This window comes from Megalops cyprinoides, chromosome 22 (assembly GCF_013368585.1).
Source record: "Megalops cyprinoides isolate fMegCyp1 chromosome 22, fMegCyp1.pri, whole genome shotgun sequence".
NCBI lineage: Eukaryota > Metazoa > Chordata > Actinopteri > Elopiformes > Megalopidae > Megalops > Megalops cyprinoides.
The window spans coordinates 25978103-26005890 of record NC_050604.1 but is presented as its reverse complement, the minus strand read 5'-3'; the positions used below and the strand labels follow the sequence as shown (position 1 = coordinate 26005890).

The following is a 27788-nucleotide window of genomic DNA, read 5'->3' as shown; positions in this document are numbered from 1 at the left end:
AGCTTGTGAAGTCATATTAAAATGATGAAAATGTAACTGAACCGTTCATAAACTGAAATGTTTTTGTTTTTTTTTTTTTTTAAAGTCATGGTGATTAAAACATCAATCATGAACCGGAATGTACCTACCGTGGGAAATCACTAGGGGGAGTTTAAAAAAAAAAAAAAAAAAAAAGGCGTGCACACACACACAGTATTTGCTGGGCTTTTGCTAGCTACTTCACCAGAATTATAAGCAAGCAGTTTGGTCCTTGTACTGTAGTCACAGTCTCTCTCTCTCTCTCTGGCTCAGTGGAAATGTACCGTAAAGCTAAAGTCTCCCCTTTCCTACTTTCTACTCCACTCATTCACCCTCTTTATTCCTTCTTCTGTCTCTCTCTCTTTTCCCACTCTCTTCATCCCTTCCCCCTCCCCATCAACTCTCTCCCCCCTCTCTTTCTCCCCTCTCTTTCTCCCCTGTCTCTCCTCTTTCTCTCTTCCCTCTCTCTCTGTCTTGCCTCTGCCTCCTCTCTCTCAGTGCATTGTTAATGTATTGATAGTGTTAATGCTAGTACCCATTCAAACTCGTTTTCCTTGTAGTGTTTAGTACCTGCAGTACTACCATGTCTCTCAGTGCAGTTTTGCTGGCTAAGTACCTTAGTGTTAAGTCTCTTGAGTCTCTTGCATTTTTGCTGGAGATGATGCTGAGTTTAAACTATTGTCAACTCACCTTCAACAGTAGCAGCTCTAAACCCCCTCTGCCCTACCCCCCCCCCCCAACCCCCCAATTTGTGTGCTCTCACACAAATTCACTCTTTTATTCTGTTTTTTTTTTGGGGGGGGTCCCCTTTTCTCTACCTCAGTGGTAGAATCCACTTCCCCCTTCAGCAGTGGTAGAGTCCATATCCTGACTCCCAAATCAGTAGCTGAAGTGTCCGTTCCCCTGCCCGCTGGGACCCCCCTTCAGTTCACCCCCCCCCGGCCCCCCCAGGCCCCTCAGTCACGCTGAAGGCTGTCCTCCTCGGTGATCCCCTGGGCCCTCAGCTCCTCTAGCACGTTGTCCAGGTGTCCCGGGTCCGGGTAGCCGTGGCCCGTCAGGTTGGAGCCAAACTCGGTCTTGTGGTGCACCTCGTTCCAGATGACGGTGTCGGACTCGCCTGTGGTGCTGGAGGTGCCCACTGAGAAGACCAGCCTGCGGTCCCAGGCCACCAGCAGCAGCCGCAGCACCTGCAGGAGGAGGGGCGCCCCGTGATTAAACACACACCCCCACACCCATCACCCCTGCCACGCCCGTCACATCTCCGCACCCCTGTCACGCCCCTCACACCTGTCACGCCTGTCACCTCAGTCACCCCCACCCCTGCCACGCCCGTCACACCCGTCATGCCTGTCACCTCCGTCACCCCAGTCATGCTCCGCTTCACCTCAACGGCAGCTTCGCTATCTTTTCACCATTTCTTCAGCCAACGCTATTCTGATCTCGTGTGAAGACCCAGCTGTAAAGCTTCTCTGTAATTCTCTATAAACAGCATTGTGGCACAGTGGTCAGGGGATCGTAACCAAAATATTGCTGGTCTGATCCCCTCTGGGGCGCTGCTGCTCTACCCTTGGGCAAGGTGCTTAACCCAGCTGTATAAATGGACAAAAATTGTAACCTACTGTATGCAAGTCACTCTGGATGAGAGCATCTGCTTATTACATTATTACATTATTTTCATTTAACACCCACTTATTATAAATATTAATAATGATAGCCACAAATCTGTACACTCTGAAACACGATTATCGCAGGCATGGTATAAATACATGTATGCACTTGTGCACGGGCCACGCTTAGGAACACATGCATGCTTGCACATGCTCACTGACACACACACACACACACACACACACGCACACACGCACGCACGCACGCACGCACGCACGCACACACGCACACACGCGCGCACACACACACACACACACACCACACAGTCACCCACTACACATACACCACACACACACCACACACACACAGTGACCCACTACACACACACCACACACACCACACACACTCACACACACTCACACACACTCACACACACACAGTGACCCACTACACACACACCACACACACACCACACACACACTCACACACACACCACACACACTCACACACACTCACACACACTCACACACACACACACAGTGACCCACTACACACACACCACACACACCACACACACACACACACACACAGAAGGGAGAGCGGTACCTTGCGTCCTTTCTCGCTGTCTGGGAGATAGCAGTGTCGTGGAAACCCTCTGGCTGTGAAGGGTTTCCCGGGGTTGGGATGCTCTGGGCCCTGAGAGGAAGAACGGGGAAAGAGGCAGAGATTGTTTCATTAGTTTTTCATTCCCTTTTCCGCCTGACAGTCATACTACTGCCGGATGCATGCCATGTCCTGGAATGGCCACTAGGTGTCATCACATCCTCACACCCAGGCACACGGAGAGTACAGCAGTACCTTTTAGCACTCTGTCTGTTGGTCTGTGTGTGTGTGTGTGTGTGTGTTTGTGTGTATGTGTGTGTTAGTGAGTGTGTGCACATGCATTTGTATGATGTCTGAGTGAGTGAGTGAGTGTGTGTGTATGTGTGTGTGCGTGTGCGTGTGTGCTTGTGTGTATGTGTGCATGTGTGTATGTGTGCATGTGTGTGGTCTCTGTGTGTGTGTGCATGTGTTTGTGTGTTACCTGGATGCCGGGCGGGATGTTGTAGATGATGCGGATGGTCCTGCAGTCAGGGTGGCCGGGCAGAGAGTGGGGGATGACGTGGTACTCCATCTTGCCGGGGGGCTGGTTGCCCGTCTTCACCCCGTAGATGGTCTTGCAGGTGGGGCACTGCAGGCTGCCGTCCTTGTTGCCGTTGTTGTACATGGCGACCAGGCACTGCAGGTGGTACTGGTGTCCGCAGGTGGCCAGGCGGCCCACCGACTCCCCCCGCGACACGCTGCCCACCCCTGGGCCCTTGTACCCCGACGGCCCCCCCAGGGGCTCCATGCAGATAGTGCAGTCCTGGGGGGGGGGGGGGGGGGGGGGGGGCGTTACGCGTTACTCTAAACACAGACCGAGCACCACCACACACACAGCTCAGTCCTAGGACTGCAGTTACCACACAGACAAGCCTTGCACTTACACCAGAATCAAACATGCAAAGGAAAGCTCATTTGTCTGAAGCGATAAACTCATGTTTTTTAGCACTGCCCCGTTGTATTTAGGTACTGTTAAAATAAGATGTATCCCCCAATCTCTTCCCCAGGTTATTCTATTTCCCTGGGTTATTCCTTTCTGAAATATGATTGTTACATATAGAAGGAACACTGCTTTGTCCTTTCGTTGCTCTCCGAGCCCTCCCCGCGTGGCATCTGAAATGCCAGTCCGAACCTGCCGCTGGACGTAGAGAGAGAAACGGGTGCGGCTCACCTCCTCAGGAGGGTTCCGAACCTTCTGCAGGTACTTCTTCACCACCTCCTCCGGAGTTTTACCTGCAAGAGGTAAAATATAAGGGTTAGGGTTATAACTCATTCAGCTTGTTTCTTCGAAGGCAGAGCAGATGCCTGAAAACTGTGTAAGAGCTCTGAAACGTACTGAGTAACATGGTGTATATGACTGTTACAGAGTATACAGCGGTGTTAAAGTATAAACAAGAATTTTACTGCGTACATAAGAATACTAGAGTATACAAAGTGTTAAAGTGTACATGAGTGTTACTGTCCATATATGTGACACTGGAGCGTGTGTGTGACTCTGCGCTGTAAGTGTGTGACTCTGCGCAGTAAGTGTGTGACGCTGCGCTGTAAGTGTGTGACTCTGCGGCCCACCTTTGCGCGCCTGCTTCTTGGTGGTCTTGCGGCAGCAGTGTCCCAGGCCAGGGATGGGCTTGATGTCGCTCTTGCTGACGGGGGGCGGATGCAGTACCAGCTTAGGGGGCCGGGTCAGACAGACGGGGAGTCCCGCAGCGCTCATCAGGATACCTGTAATACCTGCGTGTGAGAGACAGGGGGCGACAGTGAGACCCTGTAAACACACAGACGTGTGCACACACGCTGAACTACGCAGAATGTGGATCCCAGGCTTGACCAGTGAGCTCAGGTGCAATATATGTATGTACGTGTGTGTGTGTGTGTGTGTGTGTGTGCGCGCGCGCGTGCGCGGCTGTATATATATATATGTGTGTGTGTGTGTTACTCTTACCGGCCAGGGCAGGGTGAACAGGACTGGAGCCATTGAGGTTCTTCACTGGTACAGTGGGAACTCTGAAACACAGGGCAGAGAAATGCGTCAGTCACACACGCCTGCATCTCCAGGCACCTCTCGGACAGCCACAAAACACAGCACACAACAGCACAGTCATGCATACTCTGCTCCACAAATTAACTGCATAACCTGGTCTCTCTCTCTCACACACACACACACACACACACACACACACACACACACAGAAAACACGGCCAAGCATCTATGCCCACACAGATCCTTGGTCCTCCATGGATACTCACTGAGAAACCTTCAGAACTGTCATCCTTCACACGGCTTCGCTCAACAAATTAATTACATACAAATGTACAAAGTTCAAATCAATTCTCAACAGAATCGATTTCCGTCTCTGCAACAAGGCAGGAAAAAACTGATGAATCTCCAAACTGGAGAGATACGATCTATGGCTCCCGTCTGTCCCTCCTTCAGCAGAGTTCCTCCTGCGCTTGGTCTCCGTCTCCCTCTCGGCTCCAGCCTCCTTCCTCCTCTCTTATTGAGCTAATCCACCAGCTTCCATCTGCTCGCTGACCTCACACAGTGACACGCCACACCTGGGGGTGATTACCTGTGCGTCACAGCCACAGCTGATCATTCATACACACATACATGCACACACACACACACACACGCACACACACACACACACACACACACACACACACACACACACACATACACACATACACACACACAGACACAGACATATACACACACAGACACAGACATATACACACAAACACACACACACAGACACAGACATATACACACAAACACACACACAGACACACACACGCACACACACACACACACACACACACACACACACACACACAGACATATACACACAAACACACACACACACAGACACACACACACACACACACACACACAGACACACACACACAGACACACACACACAGACACACACACACACACACTGGGGTGTGTGAGTGTGTGAGCATTTGCACCAGCAGAAGCGAGGATCCGAACTCAGCACAGCAATCTCACGTGGTGCGGTGTGCTTCCCTCAATCTGGCAAACATGACCATTCAGAATGTAGAATTATTTTACATCATTACCTTAATAATGACAATAAAGAAGAATAATAATGCTGGCTTCTGAAAGAATGAATATTTATTCGTAATGCCCTTTCTGACTTTTTACTATGGTGGCTCTAAGAGTTTCAGTGGGTCTCTTGGTGGAACACCGACTGGAGCACTCTTCCCACACAGAATGTCGAGCACCCCTTTATCACGTCATAGATGGAGCCCGCTTCTCGTGGAAAGGTACGGATGCAGGTCAGGAGTAATAGATTCATTTAGCAAAGAAAAGATAAGAAAAAAAAAAAAACACTGCACATCTATATTGAGCGCCAAGCACCCTGTGGTTTCACTGGCGGTAAACAGGCTGTCATGGAAACGGAGCGGAGGTTTTCGTACAGTGGAGTATCGCCCGGGTGAAAGCAGGAGGCAAAGACGGAGAGGCCACAGTTCGGATTCACAGACCGCCAGGCCCTGGTACACAGCAGGTGCGGTTGCCGTGGTCACGAGCTCTCCTTCCCGGAGCGCTTTGCCTTAACGAGCTTTGAGCAACGCTAATCAGCTTTGGGTTAAGAGCAGCAGGTGTGAGAGTGCGCTTGGGCGTGCGGGATGTGCAATCGCCTTGTGCGAGTGTGTAATCTGTGCGAGCGCATGCAGTTCGCACTCACCACCCTCACCTTACAGCTGCTCACTGAAAACCTGCCAGCACTTCACTCTCAACCGGAAAACCATAGCCATACACGCAAAGTAACACTTTCTCAGTAAAATTAACCATTCAACTTTATCAAATTTTATTCCACTTTCAATAAAACTTCTAAATTGTTGACAGTAGTCGTCCCAGCCTGATATCTTGTTCCACTGCATACTTTGGCAGCATAAATACATGTTTCTCGTACCAATATGAGAAAACAAACTGAATTTAGATAAAAAAATTATGTCAACAGAGAAAGTTCAAGCCCATCGCTAAAGGCCCAATTAAAAATCACACTTCCAGACTGAAAGCTGGAAATGTTGTCACTAGAAAGAGGAGGGGAGGACTGAGCGCACATAATCATGTGAAAATGTGAGATGCATGATAAACATTCTGAAAACGACAACAAGCTTCCTCCCATTTTCTCACATTACTGAGCGGTAAGGAAATCGAAGTGATGCACTGCACTAGTGGCCAGTAGATGGCAGCACTTCGATAAACCTTCCCTGACTGGTCGAAAGCCAAGAGATCACACCAGGAAACACTGACATCGTAAAGTATCCATAAATAAGTGTTAAACCGCCTTACATTTTTCATTTTCAGCTGTTCAGCACTTATGTTGTTGTCATCACTGGATTATTAAATATGCTGGAGTTATATGGAAACTCCAATTCTGAACGGTTAGGCCAAAATTTGGCACTGATCTGAAGGGGGTGGGATGGTAAGACATGTAATGAGAATAAATCATTATTCAGCAGTGCAGATATGAGGATGAACCCTGCAGAGGAAGAGACTCCGCCCCCGGACAGACAGGGTCCCGGAGGGGAGGGGAAAGGGGGCGGGGCTGAGCTGCTTCCCGGCCTCACAGCTCAGCGTGTGACACTGATATATATTATGCGGTTTGCGGATAATGACACATTGTGCAGTGCTGTGCTGGGAGTGTGAGAGTCCGAGAGGCCAGCAGGGACACAGCCTGCACTGTGAGAATGTTTAGTCACGTTTGATCCCTGCTAATCTATCAGCATTAACACACTGCCCATCTGTCCTACTGACACACACACACACACACACACACACACACACACACACACACAGATCTGCGCACACGCAGATACACACACAAACACTATCATTCTCCCACACACACACACACACACACATCACTCTCTCTCTCTCTCTCTGTCTCACACACAGACAGACACAGACACGCACACGCACGCACGCACACACACGCACACACACACATGCTCTACCAAATCAGAAAAATGCCCTGTGTGCGCCAGACTCTGGAATGAATCGGAGTTTAGTCGCGTGAGCTCTGGATGTGGAGCTCAGGTGGCCGTATCCACTCACAGACTGGGAGCATCAGGCAGGTGCAGTGAATGGATCCTGTTAGCGGCGTGATTAAATCAGAGAAATCTCATCAGAGGAAAGGGCGCTCAGAGCCCGAACGGGGCGACGGGCGGAGGGGACCGGAGGGTGAACCCGTGTAGCGCGTCAGTGAGACAGATGCTGCGCTGCGTCACACACTCACACACACATACACACACTCACATGCTAAAGCAGAATGGCTCACCAAACATACGGAGCTGGAGGTGAGAGTCATAAACAACACACACACAGACACACACACACAGACACACGCGCACACACACGCACGCACACGCACGCACGCACACGCACGCACACGCACGCACGCACACATTCTCTCACACACACACACACACACACACACACACACACACACACACACACACAGGAAGAGGAAGCCACAGGAGGCCTGTGTAGGTTATTACAGCTGCTAGGCTGTAGAGAGGACTCTGTGCTTACTCTGAGTGAGCTGCTTGCTCCGTCAGAGAGAGAATTAGACGCCCCAAACCGAGCTCCACCACCACAAGCCAGGAAGGAAGGAAGGATGAGGCAGAGAGAGGAGGCTTCAGAGCCACGGTCCCCCGGGGGGACAGCTGTGTTCGGGGGGGTAGCCCTCACGCGGGGATCACAGTGTTCTGTGTTCCCCCCGAATTACAAAACTCCCCTCCCCCTTTCACCCCTGTCCGCACTCTTCTGTCCCCTTATGGCGATCAGATGGCAGATTTACACCCCCTCAGACCCGCCCAAAAACCCACCCCGCGTACCCCCCACAGTCTGCGGCCACCACCCAGCGACACACTACACTACACCCCGATACAACACACTCTTTAGTAGAACGTCAGACAACCAAAAACACACACCCTCTAGTTTATTGTTTGGTTTAAACTTCTCCCTTCAAATCCCTTCCGACTAGAGCGTGCTCACCCGCAGCCCACTGGCAGAACGCCAGTGTGACGACATCACATTACATTACTGCCATTTAGCAGATGCTCTTATCCAGAGCAGCGTACATAGGTTTTATACATTTATTCAGACTGATATATCCAGAGGCAATTCTGGGGTAAGTACCTTGCCCAAGGGTACAACACCAGTGCTCCGGTGGGGAGTTAAACCAGCAACCTTCTGGTTATGGGCATATACAGTGACACAGTGGAAACGGGACACCCTTGCAGTGTCCTTACAGAAGTCTGTCAGAGCGCAGTGGGGAAAGGCAGCACTCAGTGGCTCAGCTATGATAGGCCCTCTGCTGGCCGGTTTGAGGTACAGCAGGCAGACCTGTTGCAACCTCCCAAAGTCCCCTCATCTCATGGCACCCTTTTTAATTTTCCCTTCTTGTCTCGTTCTCTTGGCTCTCCTCCCACTCCTCTTTCACAGCCTGTGGGCCCCCCCTCCTCTCTTTCTCATGTCTTCTTTCACACTCTTTCTCTCATGAAAGACACACATTCCTCCCCGCTGCCTGGCGAAAGATGTAAATATTGACATTCCCTGTGTGAGTGTGCCCCTCTGTCTGTACGCTCTGCTCTGCCTGCCTCTGTGCTCCCGGACAGCGGCACAGAAACACCCCACCCCTCTCACTCCCCACCGCCAAGCTTCGGCTTCGCAGCGGCGCTTTAAGCTGCACGGTGAGGCCGAGGCAGGGTTTCACACCGGGAGGCACGCCACAGGTTAGCAATGCGTTGGCAGCACGGTTAGCCTCCCTCTGCAGCGTCTCTGCACACACCCTGCCAGCGGCCTGCTTTTCGGGAAGCCTGCGCCCCACTCCCTCACCACCCCCCCACCCCTGTGCGAGCCAGACTCTCCTTTGTCTGTCTCTGTGACAGCATCTGCGTTTGGCTCTCCAACACACTCTCTCTCTTCCCTGGAAGTCTGACTTCACCCCACCCCCTCGCTCACTCTCGCTAGCTCGCTCAGAGACACACCTCCTCGTCAAACGCCTCAAGACACACGCACACAGACACATACCAATATAGCTGCACCCCCCTCCCTAACCCCACCACCCCCAAACACCCCCACCCTCCGAAACTTTTGTCTTTGCCTGCCCCCAACCACCCCCCCCCCCCCTCCTCCACCGTCCCCACAGGGAGCCGCCATTGTGTTGCTAATATGGACTCGGCGTCCTGACAAAGGTTGCCGTAGAGACCGGGCCTGCTCACACAATGAGCACAGAAGGCCCCAAGAAACGCCAGGCCTGAGAACGGGACACATTCCGAGTTTTTGATTGGGGGGGGGGGGGGGTTGCTGTTGGGGGTGGAGGGAGTTGCCTCGACCCTCTGTGACCCCTCCGATGCGGAGCTCTTTCTCCCGAAACTCTCCTCCCTTTTTCACCCCCCCCCCCCCCCCCTCCGAGCTGCGTTCCTCCACTCCACAATCACGCTTTTCTGTCCCCAGACGGTGATCAGTTAGAGGCGAGGCAGCTGATTTAGGGCTGGGAGCGATCACAGGGCCTCACGCACTCCCACACTCCTCCACAGCTCCTCCGCACTCTCTGCAGCATGGCCAGGGAATGTGCTCGGCTCTACGCCCCGACACCATGACACGCTCTCCGAGTTTCACACACCCTGTAACTACAGAACACTCTCCGCAATGCACATCCACACAACACACGTCACACTACGCGCTCCAGTCAAAAGAAAACGCTCTCAGAGAGCAAACACACTCCCTGGAACAGTCAGAGAACACACATTGTGCTTGGACATAACACTCTTCATACACTAGTTTCCTTTGCTCAGCCGACAGTATCATTCAGAGCTACTTTCACACGCTGCCTGCCTCGTAGCTCGTTGGCAGAGCTGCACCTTCGTCTCGCGATCGGAGGACAGCAGTTTCCTCTGGGGTACGACAGGAATGTCTCAGCACTAACTGTGAGGAGCACCTAAAGCCCCAGCTCCAAGTCCCCGGCTTTTTGTCTTTGTTCAGCTCAGCAGGCAGAGCAGAGTCCGTCACAGAAACATGGCTGTTGGAAACTCGAGCTGAAATGACCTCAGAAACACAGGACAGCATGCTGCGCCATGCCTCTAACGGCCGTGCGAACATCAGCACAGCTGTGTGCATGATCGCTGATCCAGTCAGACCGGTCTCATGCAAAACACCCTGCACAGTAACCCGCAGTGAACTCTGTTTTTCACTAAGAACGTGTGTGTGTGTGTGTGTGTGTGTGTGTGTGTGTGTGTGTGTGTGAGAGAGAGAGAGAGAGAGAGAGTGTGCAAGTGAGTTTATCACGGACTTCTGCACAGTTCATCTCTGTAGGTTCAAAGTTTGTCCCTTTCGAATAGGTCCTGAAAGAGACGTGCTGGATTAATCCAGACATTTCAGCCCTACAGTACGTGCGCTCTGTCACACTGCTGTCTCCTTTTAAGTGAAACAATCCTCGTTCAGGGCAGGGAGGGTCAAGTGACGAAACCACACTCTCAGCTATATTCAACAGAAACCACAAAAATCCACCAAAACCTCAGCCTGCAGAAAAACAGGTGTACCACACACCCAAAGCTTATCCCGTTAAAACATACATACCACACCCAAAGCTTATCCTGTTAAAACATACATACCACACACTCAGAGCTTATCCTGTTAAGACATACATACCACACCCAAAGCTTATCCTGTTAAAACATACATACCACACACTCAGAGCTTATCCCGTTAAAACATACATACCACACACTCAGAGCTTATCCCGTTAAAACATACATACCACACACTCAGAGCTTATCCCGTTACAACATACATACCACACACTCAGAGCTTATCCCGTTAAAACATACATACCACACACTCAGAGCTTATCCCGTTACAACATACATACCACACACTCAGAGCTTATCCCATTAAAACATACATACCACACACTCAGAGCTTATCCCATTAAAACAGGTGCCCACTGAACTCACTAGTAACACAATCACAAGCAATAAACTCACAAGTGACAACGTAATCGCAAACAACGACACAAGAAACAAAAACAATTCCTTGCAAAAGCGCTGCTCACTTTCTCAGCAGCATCACTAACTGCAGCAGCAGCAAAACCAACAAACAGCAATACAGGCAACAGCTTGCGAGGCCAGTGACTGTAGCTGCCTGTGTCAGTCCGCCTGCTACCGGCACCAACCGTGCGCACAACTGAAATAAGTATGCACAGACCTCCCTTAACTGCACTGAGCTCTGCTGCTCATGTACCCACTGCTCCATTACGTTATTATCATTATTACATTATTGTCATCGAGCAGACGCTCTTCTCCAGAGTGACTTACATTGGTCACAATTTTTCACGTTTCCGATTTATATAGCTGGAAATTCTGGGTTAAGTGCCTTGCCTAAGGGTACAGCAGCAGTGCCCCAGCAGGGATTCGAACAAGCAACTTTTCAGTTACAAGTCGTGCTCCTTGCCACTACACAACACTGCTGCCCCATTACAGGAAGCGCGAGGCCCACTTTGCACTGATTGAGCAGGGGTGAAAAAAACCCTGCTTCTGATTGGTCAGCTCTTGTGCATACATTATCTCAGTGAGGCGCGCGTCCGTGGGCGGGGCGGGCGGGTTCGGCGGCGGGTTTGGCGGCTCACCCGGAGGCGATGAGCGCACGCGACTGAGCCATGGCGATGCGGTGCAGGGCGGGGCGGCTCAGCCCGGCCAGGCTGGCGCGGGGCGGGATGGGCGCAGCGCAGGCGGCCGATGATGCCGCCGAGGCCCTTGGGGCCGGGACGGCGGGAGCGGCGGGCGAGGACGACGAGGACGAGGAGGTGGCCGTCGTGATGAGGGTGGCGGTGGGCACCAGCGGGGCCGAGGTGGTGCAGGAGGCGGAGCCGGAGCTGGGCGTGGTCGAGGACGAAGCCTGCTGCTGCTGCTGCTGGTGCTGGTGGGGGGGCGGGGGGGGAGGGGGCGGCAGCGGGGGCAGCGGCGGGGGAGGGGGCCGGGTGGAGGACAGCGACAGCGTGGCGGAGGCCGGGCCCAGCAGGGACAGCGAGTGGGCGAAGCTGGGGGGGCCCTTGTGGGGCGACAGGGAGCGGGACAGGGACGGGGGGTGCGGCAGGGTGTGGGAGTAGGAGTTGGCGGAGGAGGCCGCGTGGCTCCCCAGGGCGGATTTGGGGCTGGGGGGCTTGACGGGCGGGGGCTTGCGGCCCAGCGTGTGCGCCATAGCGCCTGTCTTCACGCTCAGAACCAGCACGCATTGCTGGCAGGCGCAGGGCTGACCCAGCGGGGCGAGGGAGGACATGGACAGCGTCCCGCCGGGGTACACCGCCCCGCCCGTCCCGCCGTTCCCGCCCGAGCTCGCCCCCGACACGCCCACCCCCAGCAGCCCCCCCGCCGAGCCCCCCGCCGCCCCCGCGCCCCAGGCCTGCGATTTGGGCAGCGGGCCCGACACCAGCGGGTAGGCCAGGTCCGAGCGCCGCTGGATGCGCCGCCGCCGCTGCGTCTGCCGGTTGATCTGTGTCATGCTCTGGAAGTCGATGAGGTAGCAGAAGCCGAGCGGCGCCAGGTCCAGCCAGGGCTGCTGCCGGTCCCGCGCCGCCTGGATGGCGATGCCCACCTCCGTGTCGTACGCGGTCCAGGAGCCCGCGTCGTTCTCCCACTCCCACACCCAGCCCTGCCCCGGCGCCGACGTCGGGTCATAGAAGCTGCGCCGCACCGGCCGGAGCGTACCTGCAGGGGGCGATAAAGTGGCCCGGTTACATTGACCGGCACACTGACACTGCGGCACACTGACACTGCGGCACACTGACACTGCGGCACACTGACACTGCGGCACACTACAATACACAACATTAACACTGCACTGAGAGAGAGGGGTAATACAGTACAGCACATTAACACTGCACTGAGAGAGAGGGGTAATACAGTACAGTACATTAACACTGCACTGAGAGAGAGGTAATACAGTACACTGCATTAACACTGCACTGAGAGAGAGGGGTAATACAGTACACTACATTAACACTGCACTGAGAGAGAGGTAATACAGTACAGTACATTAACACTGCACTGAGAGAGGGGTAATACAGTACAGATACAGTGTCTGGAATAGACTGTTTCGCACTCAGCAGTCTGTCAGCAAAACCTGGAATCACTGAGGGAGGGAGCGAGAGGCACCGGGCCCCCGAAACCGAGCGAGACGACTGGATGCTGTACTACAGCTACTCCGGCCACAACCTGCGGTCCCCACGCCTCCTTCCCGCGGCCCGCTGCAGACACCAGCACTGACACGGTGCTGGCGTTCAGCTGCGTAGCTAACCATCTCAACTCACTCACTCACAGAGGTGGCGGTTTTCCGGGGGTATCAGAGGAGGGACACATTTGACAGCAACACCTCGGGCTTGGCAGATGCAGACCACCCAACCAGCCAATCACCAAACCCATGGCACTGTGCAGCGTAACTACAGGCAACCACTGTGTCTGTGAACAGCGAGAGAGGGTTACTGGCAGGGTCTTGGCTGCGAGAGGGACGTGGTGCAACAGTCCGAAATGCTGCCCTGGGGTGCCTCTGTTACACTGGGACACAGGACCGGCAGATCCAGCCACCCACTCCCATTACTGAACCACCATCAGCTCTACACTCAAGCGGCAGGGTAGCACAGCAAAAAGGCGCAGGGCTCGTAACTGAAAGGTTGCTGGCTTTATTTTCCCGCTGGGGCACTACTGCTGTACCCTTGGGCAAGGTACTTACAGCAGAATTGCCTCAGTAAATACCCATCTGTATAAATGGATAACATGTAAAAACTGTAACCTCTGTAAGTCCCTCTGGGTAAGAGCGTCTGCTAGCTGACAATAATGTAACGTAATGTGCAATCATGCCCTCCTCCGGGACTGTCGGAGGCTTTGTGTGACCAGAAAAGCCATTTCCTTCCCACCTCAGGGCGACCCAGTTTTGTTTATAAAGAACACCCCCCCCTTTCCTGCCCCTGGGGGTGAGGGCAAGGGCGGAAGAGGCGGGGGGGGGGGTGTTAAATGACAGGCACCTGTGAAAGGTAAACACTCTTTACTACCTGCTGGTTATTCACACGGACAGAGAATGGCCCTCACCGTTGTGTGTGTCTGCGATTCACACACCTGAAGGTGGATTTTACTGCTGAAGGCAGGCAGAACCTGGAGCCTCTCCTGTGTATGGGTGTGTGTGTGTGTGTGTGTGTATGCCTGTGGTGCTGTGTGCACAGCGGGGCGGGTGACTGCCCGTGGTTGCGTGCTTTCTGTAAACTGTGGACGGCTCCTTATTGATTTCCTTCAGCCTTAATTAATAAGAGAAAGAGCTGCACTGAGGTCCAGACTGCACCCCCCCTGCCAGCGCTCCTCCAGCTGTGCCCCCCCCCTGCCAGCGCTCCCCCAGCTGCGCCCCCCCCCTGCCAGCGCTTCCCCAGCTGTGCCCCCCCTGCCAGCGCTTCCCCAGCTGTGCCCCCCCTGCCAGCGCTCCCCCAGCTGCGCCCCCCCCTGCCAGCGCTCCCCCAGCTGTGCCCCCCCTGCCAGCGCTCCCCCAGCTGTGCCCCCCCTGCCAGCGCTCCCCCAGCTGTGCCCCCCCTGCCAGCGCTCCCCCAGCTGTGCCCCCCCTGCCAGCGCTCCCCCAGCTGTGCCCCCCCTGCCAGCGCTCCCCCAGCTGTGCCGTTACTGCCTGCCCTGCACCAGCACAGCTCCTCCGCTCACTGGAGACCAAGTGTTTGGGTGAGCGACGTGCACGTGTGTGTGTGTGTGAGGGTGTGAGAGAGTGTGTGTGTGTGTGTGAGAGTGTGTGTGTGTGTGTGTGTGTGTGTGTGTGTGTGTGTGTGAGAGAGTGTGTGTGAGGGTGTGTGTGTGTGTGTGTAAGAGAGTGTGTGTGTGACAGTGTGTGTGTGTGTGTGTGTGAAAGAGTGTGTGTGTGTGTGAGAGAGAGAGGGTGTGTGTGTGAGAGTGTGAGAGACTCTGAGAGGGCCTCAGCAGCCTCTCTGGGCAGGTGTGGCAGGTGTGTCCATCTGTTGGGTTTTTCCATTGTTTCCCTCCCTTTCACTGGGTTGACCCCCCATGCTCCCGCCCCCGACCCCGCCCCCTGCCTGTCATGTTGGATGTCTTCATTTATTCCGACGCCTGGGAACGGAGCACAGGGTCGGGGGGGGGGGGGGGGGGGGGGTCAGGACGGCACGAAACTCAGATCCCCCATCTCCCCTCAGTCTGAGCCAGAGGGGTCTCCCTTCTGGATCAATGCTGTGCAGATTCACCCATCTTTGCATAAAAGGTTTCCTCTGCTGCCTCCTCCCTCCCTCCCTCTCTCTCTCTCTCTCTCTCTCTCTCCCTCTCTCCCTCTCTCCCTCTCTCTCTCTCTCTCTCCCAGCCTCCTTCTCCCAGGAGCAGGGTTTGCACAGACCTGCTGAGCTGGAAAAAAATCCAAAAACTTCACCAAAAATCCCATCCACACGCGAATCCTGCATGACTCACACACAAGTGACCCACAGAGCTTGCCATTCAGGGTCAGCATGCTGACAAATGCTTTTAACTATGCAATGGCAACAGACGAGCATTAATGGGAAACTTTCAAATGACAATCAGCAGTGCATAGAAAAAAAACAAAAGATCAATCAAGGCCCAACCAAGGACCAGCCGTTCCCCCCACCAATCACCACACACACACACACACACACACACACACACACACACACACACACACAGAGCTGCCAAACCCATAGGCTGCTCTGGTATGACAGTCCTGACTGTGGCATTGTGTCTCCACACCCAGACTCATCAATGCTGGTGACTTCAGAGGGTCTGTGGGGCGGTCCATGCGGTTGCCAGCGGGCCACAAGCTGGGCGATGGGGTCACGTGGTGTCAGCAGGGCAAGGCGCTACCAAATGCTGGAATGCCACCCTGTTTGTGTGTTTTTATTTACACCCGCTGAAATTCACAGCTTGCGTGGAAAAACCCTCCCTTCACCTGAACTTTCTGCTTGGATGAGATGGTGATATGACTGTTCAGAAATAACAACATTACTGGGAGGGCTTAAACTGACCCTGTACAGGTTTTGAGATGGTTTCTACCATCAAGGTGAAAATGGACTTCATCTACTGTTTACTGAGTAAGGATGTGGCTGCTTTCAATGATTCACGGGGGTTGAGGAGGGCATCTGTGGGGTGACTAAGGACGGGGTATTAAAACATAATTTGAGCCTTGCTAGAGGCTTGTGGGTTCAGTGTTGTTAATCCTGTTTGTTCTTTTTGGGTTGGTTTTTCTTGTATTTTCTTCCCTTTCATATTTTTAGTTTCGTCTCCTCTGTTTGAGCTGATGAGTGTTAATGTATGTTAGGTATTGTGGTTTATTGTTTTAAATTAATGAGGTGTAAAAGTGGAAGTCTCCCTTCACGTCCCCCCTTTGCTGAGAGGCAACCTGTTGGCCTCTCTCTGTGTTCTCCGCCCCCTCTCTCTCTTTCCACCCTCACCCCCCTCTCTCTCTTTCTTTCTGCTTCTCCCCTCTCTCGCGCCCCTCGTCCCCCCCCCCTGCCATGCCGGGGAGGGGGGGGGGGGGCAAACAATGGATTCTCTCACATGGAGAGGGGGGGAAGGGGGACAGAGCAAGGCTGGTGTCTCTTCCCAAATTCCGACACCTCTCCGATTCTGGCTCGGTTAGCGGGCGGCTTTATCGCCGTTTCCCCCGCTGCTGGAGCCCGAGGACGGTGACGTCACCCAGGCAGCCACGGACCGCTCTCATCACCAGCACATGACGGTCAGCAGACCCCACTGAACCACAATGAGTGCCGTGTTTCTCCAAACAGAGAAAATCCCTGCTTTTTAATCTGCTGTTGCCTCTGGTAACGTAGCGATTGGAACGAGGTCTGCCTGAGGTCGAGGCTGCTCACTACCTCACGGGAAACAAATGTGGTCGGCACCGAGAAAACTTTTCCTTTGTCCGTGCTCCTCTTTCTCCTCGCCCCAGACTCTCCCTGCACCTCCCCACACACCCCCTCTCTCCTCGGCCCCCTCTTTGTCCACCCCCTCGTCTCAGATTAAAATTCAACTTGGCCATGGCCTCTCCTCCTGCCCAGCTTGGGTTGACATTGCTGAGGTTGTCACAGCTATTGCAGGATGTGTGTTTGCCAACACCCCCCTTTCCCTGACCCCACGACCTCTGCACTCTGACCCCCCCAGGGTGCAGCTTTGTGTCTCTTTGGAAATGAGTCAGCTGGAGGACTGCAGGAAAAAGCCCAAGACGACCGCCTGCCACAAAGCCAGCCAACCACTTCAAAGACAACCGAGCAGCACAAAGGGAAGTGACCACCGCAAACCCCAGCGAGCAGCCCGGCGTGTCACACAGCTGCCTGCCGCAGAGGGACGGGCTCCTTCACCGGCCTGTGTGCCGCTGACGCTCTGCCTCCTCTCCTGCAGGGGAACGCAGTGAGGCTGGAGACAGGCCATCACACGCAGAGGCCGCTTTCTGACCCCGTTCCCACCGCACTGCCGGGACGGGGGCAGCTCTGGAGCAGGCCGAGGGGCCCCATCACCAACTCCACAGCACCCCACGCACTGCAGCGTGTTACAGCGCCCCACACACAGCAGTGTGTTACAGCGCACTGCAGCGTGTTACAGTGCCCGGCAGCGTGTTACAGTGCCCTGCAGCGTGTTACAGCGCCCTGCAGCGTGTTACAGCGCCCTGCAGCGTGTTACAGCGCCCTGCAGCGTGTTACAGCACCACACACACAGCAGTGTGTTACAGCGCCCTGTAGCGTGTTACAGCGCCCTGTAGCGTGTTACAGTGCCCTGCAGCGTGTTACAGCACCACACACACAGCAGCGTGTTACAGCACCCTGTAGCGTGTTACAGCGCCCTGTAGAGTGTTACAGTGCCCCATGCACTGCAGCGTGTTACAGCTCCCTGTAGAGTGTTACAGCGCCCTGTAGAGTGTTACAGTGCCCCATGCACTGCAGCGTGTTACAGCACCACACACACAGCAGCGTGTTACAGTGCCCTGCAGCATGTTACAGCACCACACACACAGCAGCGTGTTACAGTGCCCTACAGCGTGTTACAGCGCCCTGCAGCGTGTTACAGTGCCCCATGCACTGCAGCGTGTTACAGCGCCCTGCAGCGTGTTACAGCACCCTGTAGAGTGTTACAGTGCCCCATGCACTGCAGCGTGTTACAGCACCACACACACAGAAGCGTGTTACAGCACCACACACACAGCAGCGTGTTACAGCGCCCTGCAGCGTGTTACAGCGCCCCACGCACTGCAGATTACCCATGTGTGCATAGAAGTGTGTCTGTGTATGTGTGTCTCTGTGTACACTGGTGTCTGTGTGCGTGCATGCACGTCTTTGTGTGCTGGTGTGTGTGTACACTGGTATGTGTGTTGGTGTGTGAGAGCAGATGTGTGTGTGTGTGTGTGTGTGTGTATGCACGTGTTTGTACACTGGTTTGTGTGTGTAGGCATGTATGTGTGTTGCACATGCAGCTGTGTTGATTGAGCCTGTACTTTTGCATCATTCTTCTCTCTCTCTCTCTCACACACACACACACACACACACACACACACACACACACACACACACACACAAACACACAAACACACACAAACATACAAACACACACACACAAACACACACACACAAACACACACACACACACACACACCACAGGACTGTGGTGCACCACTCATGGCCCCATAATCAATTGCAACAGCTACATGACCTGTTTACAGAGCCGGTGCAGAGCAAAGCTGCTGAGGCTCATTAGCCCTCCGGCCCGACAGCCAGCGGAGAGCGAGTTTCACCACACGGATGCCCACTTCCAACAGGACTCTACTCACTGTGCGACGCTGCGACCCTCAGCAAACCCCCATCAGTCCTTCCCAATCTCTCACCAGTCTCTGCCTCCTTCTCTTTTCACCTCTCACAGTTCTCTCCCTTGTGACTCTCTCTCTCTCTCCCTTTGCCCATGTTTGGCTGAAAGCACTGGCAGTGGGGTGAGAGTGAGGTTACAGCGCCCATCTCACCCTCTCTTAGCTCGTCTCTATCAACGCTCACCGCTCACCAAAACACCAGCAATTCTCTGTTCATTCACTCCCCAGAGTTACTTTGCCATCCAGTGCTTTTATATGGCTGGCATATGCAGCCAGCACATAATGTATGGTTTATAGAAACCCCCCCCCCCCCCCCCACCAAACACTGGCTTACACACCACCCTGATGAGAGCTCTCGCTACAAAAACCTTTGCACAAGAGTGAGTCCTGCAGTTGTGGGTTAATGAGAAAAGGAAAGATTTGATGTTAAGGCTCAGATAAACCATCGCATCCTCACTCCCCCTCACCCTTCAACCTCACTTACTCTCTCTCTCTCCCTCCCTCCCAAAAAACTCAGTCCAAAACAACAGCTGCTCCCAGAATTCTGGCAGTAATAGGAAAAGAATGTCCTTTATTGGAATACAGCACACCAGCTGTTCCAGAACATCACACATATTTCCAGACAAAGGACACTGGGCCAAAGAAACGCTGTTACAGTCAAGACTTTGAACTATAATAACCACTACATCAGTCTTCATTTTAAAAATCACTGATTCCTTGTGTGCCTTGATTTGACTGTAGCTGCTTTTTGTCACTGGGTGCATGTTGATCTTGCACAATAAATATTGGACAGGCTCACGAAGAGAAACGGAGTGCAGTCGAAGAGTGAACTTTTTTGCAGACAAGGGAAGCGATCACTGTCGGATTTTTGAGACACACAGACAGATGGACAACACACAGGCACGGACAGGTAGCAGCCTCCGTTATACGCAGACCGAGAACTCGACACAGATCCATTTCCAAATGCATCGACAGCAATACAATCATCACTCACCACACAAAAACAAAAAAAAACCAAAGAGCTGTCTCCATCTTACCCGTGTCTTGCCTGAACTGATGCATGGAATGAAGGTCTATGATGTAAGGCGAGAGGCGGGTGTCGACTTGGCCTAGCACGACGCTGCCGCCCCGCGGGTCGCTGCGAATCACCGCCTCGATGTGGTGCGACACGGCCGGGCTATAGGGCCGCCAGCGCCCGTGCTCGTTCAGCCATTCCCACACCACCACGGCGGACGCCAGCAGCATCGTGTCCCTGAAAACAGACATCGCCGCCTATTTACATGTTGAGCACTGTTCAAAACATCGTTCCTTTATTCTATTTTTTTAAACAGCCTTCTATGTTTCTCTGTACAAAGGGTGTTATTCACAATAATGTAATAATATCGGCATCGGCGGAAATCTCTCCGGTTGCAGTCGCTCCACGCGTTTTCCACGTACGAATGGTCGGTGCGCAAATGTCGATATAATAACAATAAACCACAAAACGTGAAACTTACATTTATCTGATACACGAAAAGAGCGGCGAAGATCTGGGATTTGCCGTCACCCGTCTTCAGTGCAGTCAGCCAGATGATACATGAACCCCTCTGTTTGCATTATTACTGATCAAAATGCCAATGAAAGGTGTAGTGAACTGGATACACGAGTACACGAAAATATAAAAGCATGCGTACTTCTAAACGGTTTTCTAATTCTTGTACGGCCTACACTTCATTGTAGGCTACTGAAATTACTCTCATGGTCGCTAATATATAAACAACACTACAGGTTATTTCCTCCAGCAGATCTACAGATAAACAGCAAAATTAAAAACGGCTTAGCAAGCTACGTTTTGTATGACATTCTATAGTTGGGGCGTAGTACAACATAATAGTGACACCCAACACCACGATAGGCATTGCGACTACCCGTGACTCATGCAAGTCTTTCAAAAGAAAACAGGTCTAGCCGGCTTGACAAAGTACCCCGCATGCGTCTCTGTTTAAGATTCAGTCTTAAATACGAGGCAAATCACACCGTTGACATCTTGACACTCAAGACGCATCCGTGTTGCAAAAATCGTATCGGCTCAACCATGTAGGACTTTACCCCCAAATCTCAGCCTTCTTCAGCACCTCATTGGTTCTACGGCATCTGCACCATATGACATGAACTTAGGCCTAGTTCGGTTCTGCGTACGAATCTGATACCGAACTATCTGCTGCGAACAGGAACACTTCTTAAAATGTCCCCAGTTGGATAAAAGAGGCGACATCGTGTGCTAGGCTTTTCTTCGAATTCAGACTACCGATGCGATTGCGGATACCAGCTCCAAAATCGGAGGAACACATCATTAGCTAGTAAGCTACCCATCTAGACGCTGGGTAGGCTACCTCTAACCAGACTGTCGGACAGATAGACAACACTGCCATGGATGCGCCTTCGTGCGATGCGCCTACGTTAGTTATGACAGCATCTTGTGTGCATGCAAAACTGTCTTTTTAACGACTTTGACTCAAATTATTCGGTCTTCGTTAGCGTACCCAGCGTCAACATCTGTAAAAAATGCACGCATATATTATCTCCACGGGGGCCCAAACGCGTAATTAAGCATGCTCACCAGTTGCTTTCCGTCCTTGTTGTCAAAGGGGCTTTTTCTATCTCCAATCAAAGCCAAGGCGGCGCAGACTGTCAGTCTGTCGGGTTTTCCGTCTGTCCGTCGAATAGCTCCATACAGTAGTATTGCATCGACTTCCACGGTAGCTAATACAAAGCTGGTAGAAATAACACAGAGAATTAATTTTTTGTGAGTGTAGCTTAACGTTGCTTGTTTTCTGTGGCGTATTTTCCAGTGAAAATCTGGGCCGCTTCCCTCTACGCCTCCATTACAATGACACCGGGAGACTGCGAAAATGCCCCATGTTTTTGAAGCAGGAACAGTCTCATATCGTGTCTCTTTAACCTATTTTACTGTTTTCTTTCTCCGTGATTTCAAAGCAAGACTCCATATTTCCCCTCCATCACTTTCCCCGTGCTAGATGAGTCTGATGCTGGAAGCGAGAGTCATGACAGGGGGCGTGTCTTCGTTTCACTGTCACGCCCAATATCAACAAATTATGCAGTGGCTGACCAATCGTCGCCCCCACCGCCGAATACCCGCCTACCATCCACATCGAGAGGCAACGCTTCGTTTTTAGGTTTGTCAATTAGCGCACTTTTAACAATTGGCATAATGTCAACACATAGCTGAAACTGTAAAATTATGAACTAATTTGCGAATGAATGCCACGCCGTGCCTTTTTTCATAACGGAAGACCCCGCATTTACTCTTCAATGATACGTTTGTTTATTATAGGATATTATTATGCAGTAAAGGTACCTCACTGGTTACTTGACAACCTGCCGGCTGTCCCCATGCCATATTCTCACCGTTTGGTCCCATGTCGTTTGCCGCTGCTTTCGTAGGGCTCCATAGCTCAGGGGTTAGAGCACTGGTCTTGTAAACCAGGGGTCGCGAGTTCAAATCTCGCTGGGGCCTGGAGTTTTGCGCTAACCATGAAAAACCGAGAGTCTGGGAAGCAGCCTTCTGCAGAATAAACGCATGCACTTGCCATCCAGACCACACTGTCTGCATAATGACACAGTAGATAGACCACATATATAATAAAATGTAGAAGTAGGCTTAACTAAATCATTTCATGGTACGGTTTCACTGAATTTCATTTGTCGCAGATATAATTTTCACACAATGACAAAAAGCTAATGGCATTCACTGTTTTAATATTGCTTAGAAGACCTGTGCATGACACAAAACTATTTACCTTAGCTGTTCTATTGCATTCCTTCATAGACAGTTTAAGAATACGTTTGTCGGTTAGCTGGGCTTCAAATGCTAACGTCCCGCTTTTCATCTGAGCTGTCAGTTCGTTCTTTTAGCTCCCCCTCAGAATTTGACACCCTTTGCCGATAAAATTCTGGATGTATTTTAATCATTAAATTAATTAATGATGTGAACTCGCTTGCAACATTTCCAACTGAACAGCTTTTTGTGAAATGGGTTTCACCGAATTCCATAAACTGGTGCTGTGAGCAACAATGTCTTATGCGCCATTTTTCCTGTTAGTTTAATTTCTTGAGTGAGCCAAGACCTCGATTTAACGCAATACCTAAAAGTCAGCGACAACGGCGCGTCCCGCTGCACAGGTCTTACGCTTGGTCTGGAGATAAGATCGCCCCCTACTGGAGGATCCCACCCTTAAACCGTCAGAGAGGAGAAACTTGCCCGGTCTTTCGGCAAAACCAGTTTACACCGAGGGATGTGGTATGTGCTACTTTGGTGTTATTGTCGGAGAACGTATATGAAATTATCATGATTAGTACTATCATTACAATATAATTTTACTTATAATTCATATATTAGGAAACATCACAGACTACTTTTTAGGAACTAGGAAATATTTTTCTCAGAACACCAGCACAAACAATCCATTCACGGTTTTCTTAGTTGGCAGTGGTGTTGCGCTTTCTGGAAACGTCTTGCTACTCGAAGAATCTTTATATCAAATAATCAGGCATTTATTGATATCTAAGACAATGTAACTCAAATTAAAGATTGCCAATCAATTTTTTTAACCACAATACAGCCTGTAGAGCCCGGATAGCTCAGTCGGTAGAGCATCAGACTTTTAATCTGAGGGTCCAGGGTTCAAGTCCCTGTTCGGGCGAAAGTTATTTATGCTTCTTTGCATGTACCTCGAAAGCTGCTAACCATGAAGCAGTGCTTTTGAGGAAAAGGAAAGAGTTGGAGTTCTGAAAATCTTCAACATTTTAACACTGTGTACAAGGCAACACGCTCCCGGTCATTGATAAAATGCAACCGCCCAACGTGGGGCTCGAACCCACGACCCTGAGATTAAGAGTCTCATGCTCTACCGACTGAGCTAGCCGGGCTGTTCGGTTCTACATTGCGATAAGAGAGCGAGAGAAAGCGAGCAAGAGGGTAACAAACTAGCAGTACTAAAGCGGGAATATTTCTACAAATTACTTAATATTTCAGTTACTTCAATTCATTCAGCATGCAGTTTATAGTAATTCAAACACGCTGCTATTTGGTATGTGGTACACCCAGTCACCAGCACCTTGGTCGTACATAATTCAAACTTTGCTGACACAGCGCCGTATAGGCTATATTGCACTGCGACCATGTTACAGACATGATGATTTGCCTGAAGCGTGATGTCAGCATAGCCCCGTAGACGTCAGCCAGTCCCCGCAGTTCAGGAATCGGTATCCCACGATTTAGTGAATCGCGTACATTAGTTATCAAGCCAGACTCACGTGCTCGATCATTCTGTCAGTTGTTTTGTTCATGACGATGTCGTACGGGAACGGAGACTTTAAAGCCTACTTCTGTTTTTTTTAACTAGGCTTGAAATACAAATATATCGCATGTGTTAAGTGCTTAACAAAGATTATTGCCAAGTGTGAAAAGTCTACGCGCAAAATAAGGTGTACCTTCAAGTAACAAGGACCCTGGAAAGCTGCTGCCACTCAAAGGTCTCCGCCAGATCAGTGGCCGCCGCAGATTGTCCAATTTCTTGAGTTCTACTGCCACCCCGTGGTTGTTTTTAAGTGCTACACGAAAAAAGCGGTATTAAATTGATATTGATATTGATATTGATATTTATATTGATATTGATTTTATTGATATTGATTGATATTTAATATCGATATCATACAGCCAGATTTTACATCAAGATGATGATGATAGTTTTGATATTTATTTATTTATTTGATATTTATTAAGTATTTCTTCAATAATATGAATTACGCGCATTTATTTACCTTTTATATTACACTTTATATAGCCTACTTATATTCTAACACTGTAGACTTAAGTTTGACGCTTTACCGTAAATGTCAAAATAATGATTCTTGTCCAGTTGAGGGATTGCTGACAGCAGTAGGGGTGAGAGAAAACGAAAGCACCGTGTAGCAGTATGAATTCGTACCTTCGGACCTGTTCCCCGCAGTCGCGTTGGGGGAGAACAGCCGAGAGACCGGCGGCAGATGGCATTCGGCTTCTACGCGCTAATACTGGCATGTGTTGTAGGTAAGCCCTTGTTTCCAGCGATGCAGTTAATAGTAATAATAACGCTAGCTACAACAACACTCTCAAAAGTGCGCACTCCATTCGCAAGTTTGTGGTGAACGTGTTTTCGCGTGCCATTGCATAATGTAGAATAATTTAAGCCACTTCCCAGCCAAGACAAGGTGCGCGGTGGGACCTCGAATCTTTTAAAACGACCGAAAACTTTCAAAATTGCGCTTTCATGCAGGCTAATTCTGTAGAAGTGATCGTGTGCCTCCGTACGTTATTTTGGTGCAACTAGGCACACGACCTTGGTATGAGGAGAGCTCAAATACTCTCATCTTCATCCTTTACGCTTCATTTGACAGAGATCTACACAGACCACCTTACGATTTAAGTGAAATTACATGGAAATGCCTTTAGCCTTTAATTTTAACAAAATACTCAACTGTGGAAGCGTTGGCCTGATTTGTTGATATAACGCACAACACTGAGCGACTAACCGTTCAGAAATGGTTTAAATTTGGTTTAGAGTTTTGAAAGAAATGGTTTGACGGATGGTTTGGCGGATGGCAACAGGAATTATCTGAAAAAGACAGGAATGTATAAAGGTATTGTTGTAACTTTAACTGAGTGCACCTGGCTTGGGACAATGACTGACAATGCTGACCAGTCTCGAAGAGTCTTGCTTAGAACCGTTTCATGTTAAGATTTGTTTAAACCAAATCAAAATTAACAACTGTCAAAACTTCGACTCCCAGGTAGCCTATAATATAATATAATATCATGTTTTATATATAGGCCAATATATAGGCCTATATAATATATAGAAGATACGTCCTGAAGAATATGAATATGTAATCAAGAATATGTCATTATATTCGTTCATAATTCACTTTCTGTAAGAAGGGAAACATCAGAAGCTTACAGGAAATATACCTCGACTGATTTCAAGGTAGTGATCGAGTCATAGGTGAGAAGCTTTGTGGTTTCATTGCATGACGGCCGAGTTGCGGGACAGAAAGCACTTCCCCAGTGAGTGTAAATTTCCCCAGAGATGTGTTAAACTCAATACGGTAGCAGTCACATGATTTACTTGAATCTTGAATCATCTCCAAGATAAAAAAGTGGACCAGAGTGGTGTCCCTGAATGCTGAACAGCTCATTCATTAGATTGCCAGTGTCCCAAGCTTGTGTTACACAGACAGCATCAGCCTTTTTGTGGGAGACCAGCGTGCCGAGCCATTCTCTCTTATTTAACAGTGATCTAAGCTTTAACAAAAGGAGATTCGGCAGCTTACGACTGGACCCTGTTTTTTGTTTTGTTTTGTGTCTTTTCTTGGTATACTTATGTTGTCAAAGCGTTCAAGTGTAGCAGCTGTAGTTGGCTTGGGTTTACGTTAATTTTAAAAAGCATTGATTGGCAGAAAGATCTACATCCCCTGCAGCTTCCAGTGGTTTCCAGTATTGTATTAGTGGCTGATAGTGGAATGACACAAAGTCATATAATGGGCTGCGGTGTGGTTTGTTATCGAAGAAGCTAATCTCTTCACCGCTGAACCCACATTTAACATCAGCAGGTTTTCACTGAGAGTAAATTACGCTTGAGCAAATAGCCACATCAGACCAAACACTCACAGCACTGAGTTATGAGCGTATGGCGTAAAAATAGGCTAGGTTTATCCCTGAGAGATCTGTCAGAGAGCCACATCTCATCTGTCCTTGTCACATGTCTGATGCATCATCTTGGGTGCATACAGCACTGGAACTTGTAAAAATATTATATAATTAGTAATAGTGCACTTTCTCTGCAGTAAGAGGATTTTGCCACAGGACCAGTGTCCTGTAAGACGTTTGTGTAAGAGGAGTTGGGGTGGGGGGAGGGGGGGTTGAGCTCCTTTCCAGGCCCTTGCCTGTCCCTCCAGCTCAGTGAGAAACATAGTCAGCCTGCCGAGAGACGCAGCTGCACTGCAACACCCGTGCTGTTTGGAGGGGGGTGACGCCGTGCAGCGGGCTCGCGTGCACCTAGCGTAGCCACACAGGAAGCAGTGACGCGTCCTCTTACCCAGCACAGGAAGTACAGAGGAGCGGAATGTGAGGTCATAATGCAGAATGTCTGCGGTGTCAAAGATATTCATTACATCACATTCATTTAGCAGATGCTCTTATCTGTGGCTTCCAGCACAACAGAACACAAGTGTACCCGTTTATGTTGAATGTGCAACAGTGTCAGACCAGGCTAACAACACTCCCAGACCTGTGAGCGTGACCATAACACCATTAAAGCCAGCTAACTCGTGCAACCTGACTAGGCAAGGGAGGCCAAGTATACTACCATATATCACAGTCACTAGATCCAGTGACGTCCATAATGGCCATCAGCCTCCTATTAGTAAGTAATGGGGTGGCCAGACACAGCCTGCCCTCAATTCTCTGTTGAATGCTTCCTACAGAGTGACGAGGTTGTCTTGGAGGCTGTTGCTTAGCAACCTCGGCCTGTTTGCTTTGGCCTTGTTTCAGAGCCGCTGCTGTGCGCTGGGCTTGCTGGAGAAGTGGTGAGGA

At 50.9% G+C, this 27788-nt stretch overlaps 1 protein-coding gene and 3 non-coding genes across 5 annotated transcripts; 2 read left to right on the top strand and 2 right to left on the bottom strand.

The window, feature by feature from the left end:
- Positions 1-458: 458 nt before the first annotated feature.
- Positions 459-22197, bottom strand: LOC118769638 (E3 ubiquitin-protein ligase DTX4-like). 2 transcript variants are annotated; one of them, XM_036516850.1, is made up of 9 exons: positions 21756-22197; positions 20194-20408; positions 11934-13011; positions 4211-4272; positions 3838-3999; positions 3440-3501; positions 2711-3031; positions 2233-2322; positions 459-1205 (listed from the first exon to the last, which is right to left on the bottom strand). In XM_036516850.1, exons 2-9 carry the CDS (start codon positions 20399-20401, stop codon positions 975-977), a joined length of 2214 nt encoding a protein of 737 aa, XP_036372743.1. In that variant the 5' UTR covers positions 20402-20408; positions 21756-22197; the 3' UTR covers positions 459-974. The 2 variants fall into 2 exon arrangements, with proteins under 2 accessions (XP_036372743.1, XP_036372742.1); XM_036516849.1 differs by lacking the exon at positions 21756-22197 and adding an exon at positions 20653-21228.
- A 403-nt stretch (positions 22198-22600) lies between these two features.
- On the top strand, positions 22601-22673 carry trnat-ugu. The gene has a single exon. It is a non-coding gene; the product is annotated as a tRNA-Thr (tRNA).
- A 1113-nt stretch (positions 22674-23786) lies between these two features.
- Positions 23787-23859, top strand: trnak-uuu. The gene has a single exon. It is a non-coding gene; the product is annotated as a tRNA-Lys (tRNA).
- A 153-nt stretch (positions 23860-24012) lies between these two features.
- trnak-cuu lies at positions 24013-24085 on the bottom strand. Its single transcript has one exon. It is a non-coding gene; the product is annotated as a tRNA-Lys (tRNA).
- Positions 24086-27788: the final 3703 nt, after the last annotated feature.

What these genes read in the sequence shown, in the direction of transcription:
- LOC118769638 (XM_036516849.1), bottom strand. An exon ending in CGTGCGCTCATCGCCTCCGG is followed by an intron (nt 4,273 to 11,933) that starts GTGAGCCGCCAA and finishes CCTGTGTTTCAG; the next exon opens with AGTTCCCACTGTACCAGTGA. An exon ending in ACATCCCGCCCGGCATCCAG is followed by an intron (nt 2,323 to 2,710) that starts GTAACACACAAA and finishes TCTTCCTCTCAG; the next exon opens with GGCCCAGAGCATCCCAACCC.